Genomic DNA, 18,858 nt, shown 5'->3' on the forward strand with positions numbered 1-18,858 from the left:
TGTTGGCTTCTCTCTCTAGAAAGCTCCAAGTTACACTATTTAACAAGATAGTGAAATGCCTCAATGGAAATATGTGTCACTTTTAGAGATACATATATTGTAGGTTATGATTGTTTTACTATAATGAAATGCTTTTAATATAGAAATTATTTTAAACAAGATAGTAAATAAATTTTCCATACTGCAAAGTTCAAAAAAAAAAAATCAAAATCTATAGTTTTTGTCTAATAGTTGGTATCTACAATTTTTGATATTTTGAAAAATGTTTGCCGAATTTTAAAATCATTTAAACATCATAATAAAAGGAAATCTACATTACCAATACCAATGCACATACGTATGCAATATATATTTAGTAATAATGTAGCCTATTTTTGAGGAGATGCAACTACTATTGCAAGAAGGGCTTCAAAAGGGAATTATTAGTTTCTTGTGCTAGCTGATTTATATTGCAAACTATTTTTTTAAAATTCTACGTACGGCTGAATGAATATACATTTCAATTTATTGTGAAACCTAAAACCAGCCACATATGTACATCTGTTTTTCCTACTTTCCCATGATAAGAGGGTAGTTTTTGTTGACTAGTGAGATCCACCACCTTTTTGAGAACAATGGAGAAAACTGGAAACGTCACGTAGCTTCCAACGTATCGTGTACTCGCTCACCCCCATTGATGTAAAATGTTCGGGAGACTGGCAGATGTTTCCCGAAGCAGGCGGGTATTCTCGTTTCAGGTATAAATAGGGCTCGTTTTGCCACAGCACGTCACTCTCGAAAAATAAGTGTTCAAGTGCAGACGTAGTGTAGCTGAAAAAAGTTAAAAATAGTACAAGAAATTTTCCATAATTCCTGGCCAGAAATAAGTTATTAGTACAAACAAAAATGTATCAAAAGTGTGATAATCGTGTTGCGGAAGCTGAGAAGCGGAAGCAGATTGGCACAGTGGCCGAGGGTCCCACGTAGTATTTCTCCACGTTCATCGACGTTTGGAAACAAAGAAACCAGTCCCCCAGTGGAAAAATCAGGCGAATTAGTCATCGATTTTGCTCGTCAGCGTCGAGGAGTTTCACAATGTGAAAAAGGCAGTTTTGCAGTCTCTCGAGGTTGGCTAGGCAGATCCAGGATGTCCAGGACCACGACAATCTCCCCCCTAAGTCGCATGGCGATGGCCCTGACCTACGGTGTTCGAGGATTTGAAGTGTTGGGATAGGAAGGAAGCCAGGTACACACAGCAGCGAGTCCAGCCAGATATTTTTTTTTCACTGCATCACTAAATTCGTAAGCACCCACTAACTTAAGATTTTTGTAGAGTGTATCCAATGACCTCGCGGCCTTAATGGGTTTCTGAAAACCTCGGCCAAGGTCGGAATACTTCTGCAGCAAATGTGAAAAGTTTGCCTGCAATTTCACCACGTTGCATAACACATGGAGTACTTTGAGCAGTATTCCAATTTCACACCGTCTAGAAATTTCTCGATTTTTTTTCACCCCCCGTATTGGGGCTCTAAAAATAACCTTCTCATTTTTACATGTACGTTCGCGTTACATCTCTCTCGCACTCGCGGGATGCAACATACCTCTCACTTGTTTAATCCGACCCCCTACATGTGTATGAACAGTAATTTACAGCAACTGCGCAAAAATACAGTGCGCATGTGTTGCCTCGCCTAGAGATTTATTTCACTCTCTTCCTATGATCCAATGGAAACCTTTCCAGCCCGACGTCGCTTAATTAAGTCTCTGTCGCTTTTATTGGCATCTCCACTTAGCCATAAGTCTAGTAGCCGTCTTAACATTTACATAGCTGTTAATTTTACTTGTAACCATCTCTATATGCAACTCCTGCAATTTACCATTTACCACTTAACCAAGCAATATGTATTTCTTTCTCTAAACTTTATAGTTGGGCGTTGAATGTTGATACGCGAACGCGTACACGCGATCGATCTCAAGTACCCTGCGCGAGCATGGCATATGGCAATGTGGGTGGCTACAATGCACCTAGCCAGCCGTCTATGCAGCGTTTGGTGAAAGTTGTGCCCACGACCGTGACAGCGATATATATAATGTAAAAATATATTTCGATGGTCGTGGGTTGCATATCGACCCAGGGTCCCTCGAATAAGTGGGATTGATTTTGCGGATTGTGTTATATAGGAACACTGCTGTATCGACTTCTCTGCTCCACTAAGGGTGAACCGTAATGTCATCGATCGAGTACTAATAGCGGGCAGACAATCATATCTCTATGATCCAACTACAATCGGTCTCGACCTTGGCAGCCTATTGATCCTATTCAGTCACAGCGTCTCTGGAGTAGTCGCAAGCGTCAAAACCAAACTAGAATTGTATTAGTTGGTTTCTATAAACTTATTAACTCTATTCTAAATATTCTGTTGTAAAATGAAATATGGAATTTATTTCCTCACCAACAAAGTGTTCATATCTTTAAAGCAATTTGTTTTTGTTCTTAAATATCGTAAACTGTTTACAATTTTTTTTGGTTTTTTTAAAATCTTAAGAAATGTACTTGTGTAAATTTGTTTAAAAAAAAAAACAAAGCAAAAAATGAAAAAAATTAATACCAAAAGAGCTTCTGAATAGAAAAAGCCACAAGAAAAAGTGAATAAAAAAATTCAAAAAATAGAAACAAATAAATTTCGAAACATCTGCTCGTCAAATTTTTTTATTTCAAGCTCAGATTCGATTTCAGTTAGATCATCATTTTTTTACATAGCGTTACCACATTAGCTCATGGAAGAAGATCCTTTATATGACCGTGTACACCTCAATCGACATCGACGATCTCTATAAGAAAATGAAAAATTCTACCAACGTCTACTTAATGAGGAAGGGCCTTTGATCTCTATCTATGCTGAATTATGAAAAGTTTGTATGGGATGATCTATTAAGAATTAATTCCTGCCAAAAAGTATGTATATATTTTATGTTTTCATAAATTCCAAATAGAATGGAACAAACTGCATTCATGAATATAAAAAAAATCAAATAAATACAATATAAAGAAATAATGGTACCAAATATAACTATAAAATACTCAATGATAAAAATCTTATAATGAAACCTCAAAAAAAATTAACAATAACTACAAATCTAGTCTTAAGTATGATAAACTATCAAAGAAAAATATTTACTAATTCAATAATATTCAATTTCTAGGTAGAACATGGTTTTAGGTAGGGTTTACTGAAAAACAGGTAGGATTTAAATGTTAAAATTCTCTGCAATTATGAACCTACACTACGTTTTTAAGTCTTTAGGTAGGTCTGAAAAATGTATTCCGGTATGACTATATAAGACTACGATCGAAAATATGAATTTTTGCGTAATTAGGTAGGTTGTGAAACTGTAAAACATAAGTGAACTTATTTCATTCCTCTCACTTTTATATTTTATAGGAAGGTACATATAAAATACACTTTTTAAACAAAACTCTAAACACAAACAAAAGAGGATAGGTTATGATACAAATATGCATAAAGTGTGACAATGAAATAAAACAATGGTATTTCGAAAATCCAGTAATGGTTAAATATTGATTCTCCAATTCTATTCTTGGTAAATACCGTAGGTAGGAAAGTTTAAAATTTGGTATTCTACTTTTAGGCAGGGTTCTGAATTTCTCTTGAAAATAAAAACTTCTTAGGTAGGGATCTCTAAAATGCTTCAATCGTATAAAAATAAGATCTTTAACATCTTAAAATATAACATCTTTTTAGGAAGGGTTTTATTTGTACGTTTTTAGGTAGGGTTCTCTTAACTTCAACCACCACAAATATTTGTTTGCGCCGATTTAATCGTATAATTTTTTTAGGTAGGAATTTTATTTGTATTCTCTTTTTCCTTTAGTTCAAGGAAGGTTAAATGAGAAACAACTACTAATAATCTTTAGGCTTATTTAATCCGTATACTTTTTAGGTAGGGGTTTGTTTATATACAAGTCTAGAAAATGCTCTGCAAAATCCTTTTCTAAGATTTAAATCGTCTATTTAGGTAGGATACTAATAATCCTGTATTTCTGCAAGTTTAAGGCGAGTCCCCAAAATTTCTCTACAATGTCATATTATTCACGAGAATTTCAATGGTATAGTTTTTAAGTGTTGTACAATAATTACTTCGTTTTTAAATAATTTTAACGTTAAGGTTGGTTATCAAAAATATATATTTTCTTTGTTTCAAAAATGTTTAGGTAGGGATTCTTAAAGCCTAAGTTTCAACAACTATTAATTATTTTTACGCGTATCTAAGCCGTTCCATTTTTAGGTAGGGTTTTGTTTATAAACCAGTCTACAAAATCCTTCTCTTTTCGATGATTTAAATCGTCTTGTTCTTACGTAGGGTTTTACTTTTACTCTGTATTTCTACATGTTTCAGGTACGGTTTCCCAACAAGTTAGCAAAATGTCTTTAAATATTTTTCGAATTCAAATTCTTCTTAGGTAGGTTTTCTCAACGGTGATTTAAATGAATGTCTTTTTAAATGGTACAAGATTTGTTCTGTATTTTTACATGTTTTAGGTTGGTTATTATAAATATACCTAATTTCCCCAAGGTTTAGGTAGGGATTTTTTAAAATTTATCAACTTAAAATATATCTTTACGCTTTTCAAGTCGTATCCTTTTAAGGTTACTTATACAAGTTTTCTTCCAAATGCTTTTATATGCGATAAATTAAACCGTCCATTTAGGTTGGGTATTACACATAGTTTTTCTCCAACATCCAAAAAATAAAAGTCAAACTATCTACTACGGCTCTTCAATGTACTCGTTTTGATTAGGTTTATGACAATTTTTGTTTGCATTTTGTAAATAGGGCTTAAAAAATCTCTTAAATGAGTTTGATACCGCAACGGTTTCATCGCATTTGTATAATTATTTGTAGGCTATCATAGTTGTAATAAAATCTTAATTCTACACATTTTTAATGAAAAATTGTGATGTAGAAAATCCCTAGCATAGTGTCTCACCATCTGTAAAATCATATTAAGTTTTTAAACTATTTTGATTTTTTTATGAGACTACATTATGACTTAAACAATAATACATGGATATGTAACTCCATCTACTAGAAATGCTACTTTTTAAAATTCGGTTAAAAATATTTCTATAACTTACACTGTTTTTCCACTAATCCACTGAATGGTTTTTTTTTTTTACACAATATTTCCCCTCACATATTCTACACTACAACAAATATGATAAACTTAATCTTGGCACTACGAAATTTAGTTGTTCAAATAAAATGAAAAATACTTGTAAAGGAATTGTGTATGTTAAAATTATAAACTAATATTTTTGTCTTAAACGCTTACATGTTTTGATTGACATAAAATATTTGTTAAAAATACAAATTCCATTTCCAGCGTTTTGCTTTTATATTAACTGCGTTGGCTCACATTCAAAAATTGTAAATATTATGTTAAATTGTTGGTGCAATTTTAAATGTGAAGTATATTTGTATCAATAATTAGTTGTCCCATTAAAAATAGTTAATATTTATTGACCAGCATCTAAAGCTAGATTGATAAACTATTGTTTGGTTGAGACTTAATTTAAAAATTTTATTGGTTATATTCTTTAGAATTCGCTATGTAACCTTGCATTGCAAAAAATATGAATATTTACTAATAACTTTTATGTTAATTTATTTAACTTGTTAAACGACTTCCAAATAGTTCACAATTTTGTCCTTATATTTACATAGCCAAGCTTTTTGGTTTTTTTTGTATCAATCAAAGTAAAATATATTTTTCCAAAATAAAATAAAATAAATAAATATTTTTCCTTTTGGGCAGATATATCAATTTTTTTTTAAACTCTGTATATTTTCTTCTTTTATGAAAATACAAAGTAGGGTTTATTTTCTTTCAATAAAAACTAAAAAAAAATCAACTCTTATTAAACAGATACTAATCTTAACTCGTCTATAGGCATGGTTTTTATGCTTGTTCTCTATGTGAAAAAATAAATAGGTAGGAATTATTTAATTTATAAATAAGTGTTTAATATATTTCCTCTTTTAAATGTATCTAGGTAGGATTTTTTTGCTTCTCTAATTGGAAATATGAACGCCTTTAAAAAAAAGATAGGCAGGACTTCTTACATAAACAACTTACTTTATATTATATTAAATTATTCAAAACAATTCAATTATAAAAAATTTAATTGTATCAACGGTGTTTTAAAATCTAGGCAGGATTATTGTCCAATTTGTTTCTAAAGCAAAAAATGCATAGGGTTTATAAAAACGTTTTCAAATTTTCCACATTCGCATAAGTTTCCAGGTAGCTTACGTTCTTCGAAATTATCATAGTTATAGTTTGAGCTACAATTTATATATTTTTCCATTTTTGTACATCTAAAAATTAAATTCTGCAAAATATGAAAAATTGTTTCGTATACATAATAATAAAAGGAAAAATATCAAACGGACCTTCTAAATTGGAAAATAGGACTCTGGAGCAACCAATATTATGTTGCCCATGAGAAAAATATGATTTTTCCCTATCATGCTCGTGATCCTTGTTATCTCTAATAATATAAGTAACAGCAAACAATGTCATTTGACTAGTTTTATTGTAGAACTCGAAAAATGCTTCAAATTTTGATATATTAAAAAATATATGATTTTATTGGTACGTGTGGAGTTACTAATGCCGGAAATCTCACTTTTCCATAACCACAAGTCATGCCTGGCATTTCACCTGGAAAGTTAGCCGCATCCCAATATGGACTTATTGATTGCTTTATTCCAATGTATTTGTATATACAATGCTCAATTTGACTGCTATAATTAAAAAAAGCATGCATCATTCGGACAAAGTATTCGTGATCTCCGTAAAAGCTTTAGTTCTGGTTCAGGGTCTAAAGATCTGCGTGATAATCTTATAATATCACATCATTTGTATTATGCGTTCGCCAACTTATATTTGGTCGTCTTGGGATTGGCATTTTTGTATCAAATGTATTACATTTATTTTATAAAACAATATGAAATACTCACGGCTGAAAAAGTTTCAACATGACATAAAACTTAACAGCAAATTTTACTCTAAAATTGATTGAATTTGTTCAATATAACGTGATTAAGGAAAAACTGCAGTCTATGATCGCCTTAATAATGCCACATCATTTGCATTACGCGTTCGCAAACTTTGATATGCTCGTCAGGCCCGTGTCATTTTTCCTTCATGTATTTAACTTAATTGAAATAAAGCCTGTTAACGATAATAAACTTCGAGAGATCGCTGAAGTGTACACACATACATACATAGATAAAACATTAAAATTTAACAATTTAAGACTCGCCGCTTGTATGAATGCACTCAAAAATATGTTTAAAAATATAAAAGCTAAGCAATTATTATGGCTGACAATTTGCTTTAATCTAAGTTCGTTCAAAATGAATTGACCACAAAATCGCAACAAAGCAACATTTTTTATCAAGTCAATAGCCAAATGAAATCAATTGACTTAAAAAATGAATCAATTAGCTTAAAAAATGTGATAAATGAAGAATCTCAAGACCGATTTAGTGCAAACTTCTCATAAAACATCTATATAATGCGAACAAAGCCTAACACATTTGTTTTGGGTAGGTGACCCGGTTCTTGAGCAATAAATGCACAATTTTTATTATTTAAATATCGTTATTTAAGAAGGGCTCGGAAAAATCTATTATACAACTTCACAGAAAGGATTATATAAAAAATGTGCATCTATAACAAGATGACTACGAAAACTAATGTTATTTCTAACCATACTGCGGCTTAAAAAAAATGCGCTCTAACTATAATCTCTAGGATTTCAATCAAGGATTTATTACTACTTTTTAATTGTTTTTGAATTTTATATAGGTAGGGTTTAAATGTATGAAGGGCTTATGGAAATCTGCATTTAAATATTCGCCGATATCGCCGAAAAAATCTCTCACCTACTTGTTTTTAATTTTGTAACTCTTCAGCAACGATTTTTAAATCAATTTTCTGGTTATATCGAACTTTTTTCTTATACAAATTTTGTCAACGGTATATTGGATTGGATGGATTTTTTATGGATGGATGGATGGACAATTACAATTTTCTTACAATTATTACGGATTTATGCACTATCCTTATGTAGAATTTGAAAATGTTTAGGTAGGACTTTCGACTGCAATACTATTTAAAGAATCGTTTTTTTTCTCTGGATCCCTTCAACGATTTTTTAGCTTCGGTTAAAATTTGTAACAAAGATAAAGCTGGAATCTAATGGAGCAATTGCTCATGGTCATAATCATAATATAATTCTTATGCATTGAATTCAAAAGGTTCTTGTCTCTAGGTAGGATTCTGGTGGCCAAGTGAATATTTATCAAAACTAGGTGTCCATATGAAATAAAAAAAAAAACGTAATCCCAACTGCGAAAATAACCATACTCAACCAACCAATATGTGGACCGGAATAATTTAAATTTATTCGCCTTTCTATTTGAAATATGACTTTTATATGTTACGGATTAATTTACAATGCTTATTTTTCCAATATTTATATATCTTCTCTATCGGAACGGAGTAAAAATATTGAAAAGCTGAATATAATACTGAACATTTAATTTATGAATTTATAAATCAATAAAGGGCAATGGCTTAAAGTATTTAGAAATACTTATATAATTGTAAAAAAAAGGTAATCATACGTAAAGCGTTATATTGGGAGTATCATAGTTAGCATATAAAATTGAAACTCGTCCTTGACTCAATAAAAATGTATTATATGCATTCCAGGTTAAACTACCCATAAACCTCTATTCTGAAAATATAAAAGATAAACAATATCTTTTTATAAACAATATTGAACTTTACGGCGTAGCCAAGTTATTTGGGTTATATATTATATTTTACTTATATTATTGGATTATATATTATACACCATTATAGGCAGGACTTCCTCCGTTGAAAATTATGGTATTCACTAAACGTATAAACATTATGAAGACGTATGGTATCAATAGTAAGAAACGTTTACAAAATATTCAAAATCCTCTTCGAAAATATTTTTTATCAACCATCAACCAATTTTACTCTGACTATTATAGGGTATTGTATATATTTATGGTATTTACTCTATAAATGGTTTTTGAAAAAATTGCGTTTTATGCCTTTTTATAGGTAGGACAATGATTATCTTCATTCAATTTATAAGGAAGGTTTTTTTATTGGAAATGTTTGAATAAACCGGCTGAAAATATCTTGTTTACCCCGTTGTATCTCGAAAACCCTTCACATATATTTTTGTAGGTAGGGTTCCTGTCTTACTCGTCTTACTTTGAAAAAGCAAGTTTTAAAAATTTATATTATAAATATAAAAGTTTGAAGTGTAAAGGATGTAGACCACATCCCTTATAAATATCGAAATTTTACTATAAACGATCAATACCGTGTTTCGTACATTTTAGGTAGGATCGAAAATTCTATAAAGCTACCCTTAAAAAGCTATTTCCAAACATGAATAATATTTATAATATTACAAGAAATGAATATATATCAAGGCAGGATTTTTATGAATATTTGTGGAAGGTGGTATACGATAAAATGGTCTACACATTAATACTAATAATTTGCCTTTTACCATTTTGCCATTTACCTTTCTAGGTAGGAAATGTAACAAATATAGGTAGGAGGTGGAGGTAAGCAAAAATGTCTAGCATTTTCTTACTATGATTCACATTCAAAAATTCAAAAATATTTAGCAATGACGTCCAACTAAGCGCCTCTATAAAAACTGGAAAAATTATGGATATGAAATTATTATAATAATAAGCACTTACACACATCATACGTTATGCAAGTATTGATCTCCTTTTAACGACATTTTCGAATGTATTGGTATATGTACTTCTATTCCCGTCCCAAACCCTCCCCTCGCTCCCCATCGACTTGAATTGACGGATTTTTTACCACGTACTTTTACAAACAAACGTACGGAAACTCTCGTATGCTAAACAAATTGAAAATCTAATGAAATATATTATTATACCAGCTATATTACATCAGCTAAACTGCAGTTTTGATGCAAACTCATCTGGGTAATTACGAAAGTATAACTATGTATTCAATATTTTTATCTTATGGCGAATTTTTTAATGAAGAGTTCAACATTCTATTCGTATTTGGACAAACCCCTAGATTTGTAAAAAAAAAAGTTTTCCCGCTTTGATGGAATGGCTTAAACCCCGAAATGTTTCCACAATTTTCTTTATTCTATGGAAACCCAACTGTATTTTCAAAAGTGTGCCTATCTTCTATTGCACGGCTGTTTAATCTACTGGTTAAGAATATGTACATGGTGTATGTACAACATGTAATGTTGTTGTTGTATCTTAGTAGTTTTCTAAATGTGTGCTTTTGGTTTGGGAAAAATCTGTTTATCTGTAAAATTAATCCAAACCTATACGTACTTTACTTCGAGGAATACACAATAAAACAAACAATCATATTGATATTAAGAATGCCGAAATAGGACACCAAATCAATCAATATTTGTAAGGAATCTACTACCAATTACATTCATTTAAAATTTTACAAGGAATTTGGGTAAATCTGATTTATGAACGAAAGGAAACTATTTAAATGAATTTCAAAACAGTCTGAATTTCTACATTAAAACTAAGGCGCTTCAAATGTATGTATGCACCGATTGGAAATCACCGGAACACCACATCATTAAAATGACAACATATTCACTTATTACCAATAATTTAGTTCATATTTCTTCGTTTTCTGAATTTTTTGCTATTTCAATAGCTATGAAATGTTACCGCATGAGATGTATGCTCCAAAGTAAACATTTTATATGATTCTGTTCCAGTATCATTTTTGTGCGATTATTCAAATTGGTTGTTGCTAATTTAATTGAAACAATTTGGAATATTTGTTAAAACACAACAGAAAAAATGTCTATGTCATCATCCTTCGGTTATCTGGAATTTTTGCATTAGTTATATAATTTATTGAGTCAACTTTCTTAATTCATCCGTCTACAAAATATTTTCCCCGGTGAATTGGTATAAACTAAAGTAAAAATAATAGATTTATCAATCAGCTCCTTCCATCTGTAAATCAAATAATTTATATTACCCTTTGGAAAAATAAAGGAATTATTTGAAACAGTAAACAAATATAAGCAGCGCTTATGTAAAAACATTAAATATATAACATAAACTAAAGTAACAAATACAGCTTGAGCTAATATTGCTTATTTGAGAATACCAAATTATTTAAATTGGACGTATAAGATTATGCAAACCAAAAAATATTTATCTACGAAAAGTATATTCCTTCGAATACCCAACATTCCAAACAATACAATTTATTTATTCCCCTAATAAGAATTGTTTTTGTTTTAACAAAAAATGCCTTAATTATAGTTACACCTAACAATTGGAAAACATAAGCCTAATATTATACTTCTTTCTAATCATTTTCTCAACTGGATTATTCGTTTGATTCTTTTCTGTAACTATTGGACACTGTGTCCCATCGAGGAAACGACGCATTATATTAAAAAGACCCATTGTTTTTATGTTCTTTTTAAAATGTATACGATTCAATCACTATGAATGTATGAGGATTGCGTGAAGAATGTTATTCCTAAAGTTCCCGAAATGTCCAGGATCATATCCTGGAAAAACTTTGCACTAAACTTTATTTCCTATTAAAATTAAAACCCACATCGATGTTCTCCCAAAATAATGTGACGTTATGGATCGAATGAAAATATTACTTCAGCATAAGTAAGAAATATATTATTGTATGCTTTTGATATGCGAGAACTGATTTAATTTCCACGTTGAAAATGTATTGACTGATATTTGGAAAGGTGTTGCACGAGACTTTTAATTTGAATCATTAAGCGTGTTTTTGCTATGACAGTGGATTTTTATTTTGTGAGTGACATTTTGAAATACATTTTTTTAATATTACAGAGTAATTAGTAAATTTTTCATAATCAATACGAAGCAAATCCTTTTAATTATGGATAATTTGGATGTATAATAAAATGAAACATTATAAATCAAGTCACATTTAATACACATTTTGCATGTTCTGTTCAAAAAACAATGCTTTCCAAAAAAAAAAGTGAACTTCTATACCTGGAAGTATATTTTAAGGAAGCAAAACCTGGATGGAATATTTTAGACAAAATGATGGACATTGTCTCATTGGCTAAAATCCATGTGGAAAGCGTAATTTACATTTACGTAAAGATACGTAATTTGGTAATTAACCCATATAGTTACTATTTTAATAATGGATGGTATAAATAAATGGTATAGGTGGGAAATTAACTTAAATTCATGATTTTAATAAGTAAAGGTAAATTATTGACCGATTTTATAATTTGTTGGTTTAATAGAGTCAAATGACCAAAAAGGTCAGTTGACTATTTTGATTGGTCAAAACCCATCTGCGGAATTTATGTTCAATAAAACCGTGGACTGAAATTAAAACTTTCCAGCTTTACGTCCCTCTCTACATTAATATTATCATGGAAAAGCATCAGTTTTTTCGGGTGAGGTTATACTGATGCTTAGTCATTTCAATTGCCCAAAATAATTGAATTTTAATTGGTATTTTTCAATACCCAAGACTAACCTCACCCACCAAATATATGAACAAAGAGATATAAATTTCAATAAAATCCAAACACGGAAGAAGTCAACTGAAGGATGGACCAGAGGATCATGAATGATAAAAGCCCCGTTTATCCCGGAACCTGGAACCTGGAGTTTTCAACAAAATAAAAATAAAATGAAATATCCCTTTATGACTTTTTATATATAATGAACGTGGAATGGGCATTTATACAGATAAGTATTTTTTCTATTATATTTTTTTTTATTAGGGTTCCAGTGCACATAACTTGCAAGTAAACCTCAAGGGGAAGATCACCACCTTTAATATATATAACTCGACAATATAACTTGAAGCTACGTCTACACATTTGCCAAAAATCATACGATTCCTGAACGGAATACCTTCGATCGATTCTCCACCAATCTGCATCAAAATATAGGAACAATATTTTTCGATTTTCTATCAAATTTTCAAGGGGATCCCCTTCAAAGTGTGGGAAATGCATGGAGAGGACTACGAGGAGGACTACAGGGCTCCCAGCGATTGCCATATCTTTGTCTATAATCATCCGATTCTTGAGAGGAATACCTTAAACGATTTGTAGATCGATTTCCCACCATTCTGCGTCAAAATCTAGGAACAAAAATATTTTTCGATATTCTATCAAATTCAAGGGAATTCCCTTTAAAGTGTAGGAAATGCATGCAATTTTATTTAACTTAATAGGTACATAATATGATCAAATTATTTTCTTTATTTTACACATAGCCCCCAAAAATAGGCAACCTATTTATTTTGTGATCTGAAACAGCGTTTAATATTAAATATATTTTGCTCACGTATATCCCTAAGATTGCACCACATGCTTTTTATTGGAGAAATTGCTAGATACTTTTCAAAAAAACCAAAAACAAAAAAACTTTAGAATAAAACACATTATGGGAACATATATTTTTAATTAGTTTGTATTTGTATTTATATTAGCTTAAAAAACAAATCCAAACAAGGTTAGAACATAGTATTTGAAACATTCAATTATTGACGAAAATTCCATACATTTTTTCTTCACACACATAAACTAAACTGACGGCTTATTTTTTTTCAGCTTGCTGCACATTTTAAAATAGACAATTAAAATGATTTATAAAATCGCTTTGAATATAAAAATCACTTATATCTAATGCTTAGCGTTCACACTCTGGCAAGGCAGCCACGCCCACAAGCTGAGCTCGGCCGCCCATTGCCCACCGCTCAAAAGTCGGTCGACTGCAATTGGCCATACACAAAAATTGGATAAAAATTCAAGCGTTGCTTCGTCTATTTACAAAAATATGTTTGCACATTTATGTTTGGTTTGGATTTGTTATGTTTCTTTTCATTTATTTAGTTATCGTTTTTTTTATGTAATTACTTTTTTTTTTAGCAGTTTTTAGAAACATTCGAATACATTTGTGGAGACCGTTTGGAACATCAATAACACGCTAAGATTTTCACAATGACACAAGAAGACAACTAAGGCTGGAGGATGGTTTGGTTTAAGGATGGGGTTGAGTTAGTCAGAAACGGAAAATTATGAGTGGAAGTGGAGGGAGGAGGTCAGTAAAGTGTCTCAGCTTAACAGTTGCAAAATAAACCAGCTAAGCGGTTGCCAAACGGAATTTCAGTGCTGGCTGATGGAGGCAGGAGATTGGGATTTAAAACTTTCCCGGTTGGCTTGAAGTATTATACGATAATTCATTTGATTTGTATGTGGCTTTTGGTTTTTTCTTGTTTTTTAAAATGTCTTCGTTATTATTAAATATGCTCATATTTACGTTTTAAAAGCTGACAACAAATGGAAATGCTTATGTAGAGAGAGGTACACTTAAAAAAATGTTCAAGTTATTTGCTGCACGGCTATCCACAACGCGGCTCTACATCATTGTACATTTTGTACATCAAGATTACTGATTTGTCTGGCCACACTTAAAGGAGAGCTTCTGTCATCGCCATTGCCATCGCCATAGCCGACGGCGTTTCCGGTTCCGGTTTTTGGGATTTATGGGTCATGTGCCCGTTTTCTTAGTGTATTCCTATTGGATGTGTCTGCCGTTTATAATTCGTATATTTATAAGTGTTTGCTGAATGTATACATAGTACTTAGAAAGTAACCCTTATGTTCTGTGTACGCACGTTTGCATCCTGCCCACCAAGTCATCGTTTCGTTCCTCCTGCCACAATCCTTTCATCCTTTAGCTAACTAGCAATTAGTTACATATGTATACAGACGCCGCGTACTGTTGCTCAATTCGCTTTCACATTCGCTATTTACATGGAACTCAAAGTTACGCATCATAATTTTGACTAGTTGCCTTGAAGGGGTATCTCGCTCTCATAATCTGATAATCTGGCTACTGATTAATCGGTAAATCGGTTCATCGGTTCATCGGTTCGGTACTCGACAAACGATATTAAGATTTTGGAATTTTTCTGGCAAAACTGCTTTCTTACTTGCTTGCTTGTTTGTTTGTTTGTGTTCAACTACTATGTATGAGAGAAAAATGCTAGTTTTTGAAATCCTTTGGATACACTTGATCATCATTATTTCCTCATTCTCATTCACACCCTGCTGTTGCAACTGGTGTTTTTGTCGCTGTCGCTGTTGCTGTTGTGCTATCATAAGAGACTTACACAGTTGTTTATTTCTAGACCTATATCACCGCTTAATTGTCTTAAACACACTAATTATTTTAGCATCCTTAGCTCCTGATCCGACACCGTCTGTCTTTCATTCGTTTGGTTGAGTTGTGAGATGTATTACATTTTTTCCCTTTCGTTAATTTCATTATAATTTTCTGCATCTTACGAAGTTAGTTGATTGATTATGAAAGTTGTGTGCCTCTACTTATCAAATTTGCTCGAATTCCTCACGTTTTTTTTTGCTTACAGTCCTAGGTATGTATGTTGTATGGTTGCCAGTATATGTATAACTATTAATAATGAATCATACAATATATGCGTACTTTGCAAGGTATTAATTATGTATTATGAAACCAATGCGATCCTATGCAAAACGTTATCCATTATATATACTCGTATGTATTGAATGTATGTACGATTTTGCCTTTTTTTTGTACATAAAAATATATTGTATATGTATGCCACATATTTGCTGTTTTGAATGCAATCGCAATAGCATAACTTGCTCGTTTGTACATTTTGAAAACATCGCGAAAACAGACTTCTTTCCAAATACATTTCGTTTATCATATTTGTATATATGTAGTTTAAAATGCCACCTTCGTCCTGTGTTCTTCTAATATGTACTTTGTGTAGGAAACATTTTGGAAATGATATACAAAATACATGCTATTAAACACACTACAAGATGATTTCAAAAAACAAACAAAACGAAAAAGCTTTTAGCTTGTATTCGTATAGTACTGATGTCTTTTCTCTGCTTGGTTTTTGTTTTTTTTTCTCGGCTTAATATGTAATCGCACTATAAATAAATAGCTTTTGATGCACATTGCATAGTTTCTAGTTTAATAGGCCTAAATACAAATAGCGCTGATCTAAGGCTGTATTGCAAACCGTTTTCCATATTGTGTGTCTGTGCTTTGTCTTAATCCATCGAAATTGTGTTTATTTAAAGCCCTTAGAACTAAACAAAAGTGTGTATCATTAATAAAGAAAAAACAATACATTATATACAGCCAAACCAGTGCGAAGTGGTTCGTTTTCGCCTTAAACATACTACACGAAATATACAATAAGTCTTAGATGGTTGATGTATACATGTCGATCGTAATGGGATTTGGATTTGGTATTGGTATCGGGGATTTAGCGATGTATACGTAGCGCTTTGGCCTGTCACGCTTATTTGCCTATGGTGAGTTTTTATTTCAGCTGTGTAGGATTATCCACGCACCCATCGCCATCAAAAGCAACCAGTTGGCCAGATGAGTTGATCCGGAACTGAAGCCAGTTTCGCCGCATTTACCTAAGAAATCATACCGTTAGTGTTGATTCTAACATGTCATATATGGGAGCACTCACCCAAAACAGACAGGTTGGCTACGAGGTGATGATCTGGTGGCTTTTGGGTTCCACGGTAGCAGGCATCCCCCACAACCAGCTTGGCTGCAGTGCCCTCCGTGGGTTTGTAGGTCAGGCAGACGCCGTGCTTGCTGCCCTTGTGCCGGGCGATGATGTAGAAGGTGCTGTTTTCGCTCCAAGACCCATGACAGGAGTACTCTGTTAAATAAAGCATAAATATAATAAAAACAAAATCTTATAAATTATGGACTTACCCTCTTCGCCCTCTACGCTGCACAGTGGACTGACATCGATCAGATTTTCCGCCGTGCAGCCCACCCAAAGCTGTCGCTGGGCATTGTAATTGGGCACACAGGCGGGCACATCCCGCCGATTTCGGGTGGCCACAAATCCCACACTAGTGTCGCTGCTGTTGACCTTCTGAAGGACCAAAGCCTGCTGCTGCTGTTGGTGCTGATGATGATGCTCCAACACCTGCGGATCCTTGGGTGCGTTGCGGCGATTGCGGACCTGAAGACCTCGGGTATTGCCATGCCATGAACCGCGCTCAGTGCGCTCCAAATTCCGAAAACTCAGCGAACTGTGCCTGCAACCACGGAAATAGATTAAGAAATGCCAGAGGTGGCTGCACGACCATTTGAACCCTGACATACCCCCTGTGACCGAAACCGCCGGAGTCGGCGCTCTCATGATGATGGTGTCCGTGGCCCAGATGCGATTTCCCATTGTGATTGCGCTTGTGGCGCGTCGCCAGATACGGCGGCCCGATGGCGCCTCGCAAAGTGTAGATGCCCTCCATGGGACAAATTGCCAAATCCGGATTGCTGGCTAAAATGGGAGGACGTTTTGGGGGATTAAATTGATTCAAGCACGAGGGTGACTTCACATCTAAAGTTCAAGTGAATTCAATTTGTCAAAAAATCAATGGTAATGGCAGTTGCCCTCTAACACAATAAATATAAATAAAGTACTGCGGAAATACATTATGTTTATGATTATACGAGTGAAAATTAAATTTATTGCCTTTGCATATTGAACTTTTGAACCCTTCTATTTAAAACAGAGTGTACGTTACCTAACAAGGTGATGTAGGCCATTTTGTTGATGTCAAAGTGATCCGGTGCACAGGCATCCTCCAGGCGAATTGCCGGCTTGCCCGTCTGAATCTCGATGACGAACGTGTCCCGGCGGTAGAACATCATGCACATGAATCCCGATTGGCTGCAGGCGATATAGCAAAGTACAGGAAAGGGGGGAAATGAAAGGACATTTTAGGACATTCGCCAAAAATAGAGTGACAACGCTTTCAATTTGGGGCCACTTACCACCCGGTTGTGTAGTGCACCACGGCCATCATTTCGGTTGAGGTCTGTTTATTTATCTGCTCGCAGAGCGCACGTGTCTCCATATAGCCGTTGGGCTTAATAATGTGCACGGATCCGTCGCTGCAAGGAGTGGAGAAGCGGTGGAAAGGAAGAGGGGGAGTTAAGTCCTGTTGACAACCTGGCCTAGCCTCAGGCCCATTTGCTACTCACTTGGAATGATAATTGTAGACGGCATTGCCCATGAGGGCATGCCAGTGACGCGGACCCTTGAACCAGGCCGGAAAGTCGCAGCGCTCGGCCACAGGCGGTTTTCGCAGCGACATAATACGGGAGCCGACCTGGGGAAACGGAGTTGGTTAGATTTTCAATTGGGCGTGGAACGTGTAGATTGAAGCACTCAAGGCACTCGACACATAGTTTGGGGTTTCAAGTGTCCTTATGAAATATTTTTATATATTTGTAACATGTTATTAAGTACTGAAAAATTCTGATTTCTTTTTGAGTAAGTTATAATTGAAATTTCATATCAACAAGCCAATAATTTTTGCTTTAATCTATATATAGTAATAAAGTAAGTGATGAATTAAAACGTTAAGGAATTCATTGAAAATCTCAACTTGTAGTAGACTTCCTGCTTCCTTAATTATATTTTCTTGTTTCTTGAAAATGATTTTCTGAGTGCACTTAAGTGGAAAGAATAAGGGGAGGGCTGAAACGTTGGGCTTCCGCGTTTATGCTTACCTCGGCACTGTCTAAGCCATTGCAAGTGGCGTCGCCGGATTGGGCCAGCTTATATTCGGCATCCTTGGAGCTGAGCATACTGGGGCCGCCTGTGAATGGTACGAATGCGAATAT

At 33.4% G+C, this 18,858-nt stretch overlaps 1 protein-coding gene and 1 long non-coding RNA gene across 5 annotated transcripts in view; one reads left to right on the forward strand and one right to left on the reverse strand.

Moving 5' to 3' along the window:
* Positions 1–506: 506 nt before the first annotated feature.
* Positions 507–5,014, forward strand: LOC26514492. Its single transcript, XR_006508016.1, has 2 exons — positions 507–1,281; positions 1,907–5,014. It is a non-coding gene; the product is annotated as an uncharacterized LOC26514492 (long non-coding RNA).
* An 8,575-nt stretch (positions 5,015–13,589) lies between these two features.
* The window catches only part of LOC6500043, a 32,903-nt gene continuing 27,634 nt past the window's right edge, over positions 13,590–18,858 (reverse strand). For all 4 annotated transcript variants that reach the window (XM_014910868.3, XM_044718165.1, XM_001953293.4 and 1 more), the window contains exons 8-15: positions 18,745–18,833; positions 18,214–18,341; positions 18,004–18,123; positions 17,754–17,899; positions 17,332–17,506; positions 16,933–17,264; positions 16,679–16,876; positions 13,590–16,622 (exon numbers count right to left, since the gene is read on the reverse strand). In XM_014910868.3, coding sequence (XP_014766354.1) covers positions 16,525–16,622; positions 16,679–16,876; positions 16,933–17,264; positions 17,332–17,506; positions 17,754–17,899; positions 18,004–18,123; positions 18,214–18,341; positions 18,745–18,833 — 1,286 coding nt within the window. In that variant the 3' untranslated portion in view covers positions 13,590–16,524. The remainder of the gene's footprint in view (positions 16,623–16,678; positions 16,877–16,932; positions 17,265–17,331; positions 17,507–17,753; positions 17,900–18,003; positions 18,124–18,213; positions 18,342–18,744; positions 18,834–18,858) is intronic.

Source organism: Drosophila ananassae, chromosome 2L, assembly GCF_017639315.1.
Source record: "Drosophila ananassae strain 14024-0371.13 chromosome 2L, ASM1763931v2, whole genome shotgun sequence".
Lineage (NCBI taxonomy): Eukaryota > Metazoa > Arthropoda > Insecta > Diptera > Drosophilidae > Drosophila > Drosophila ananassae.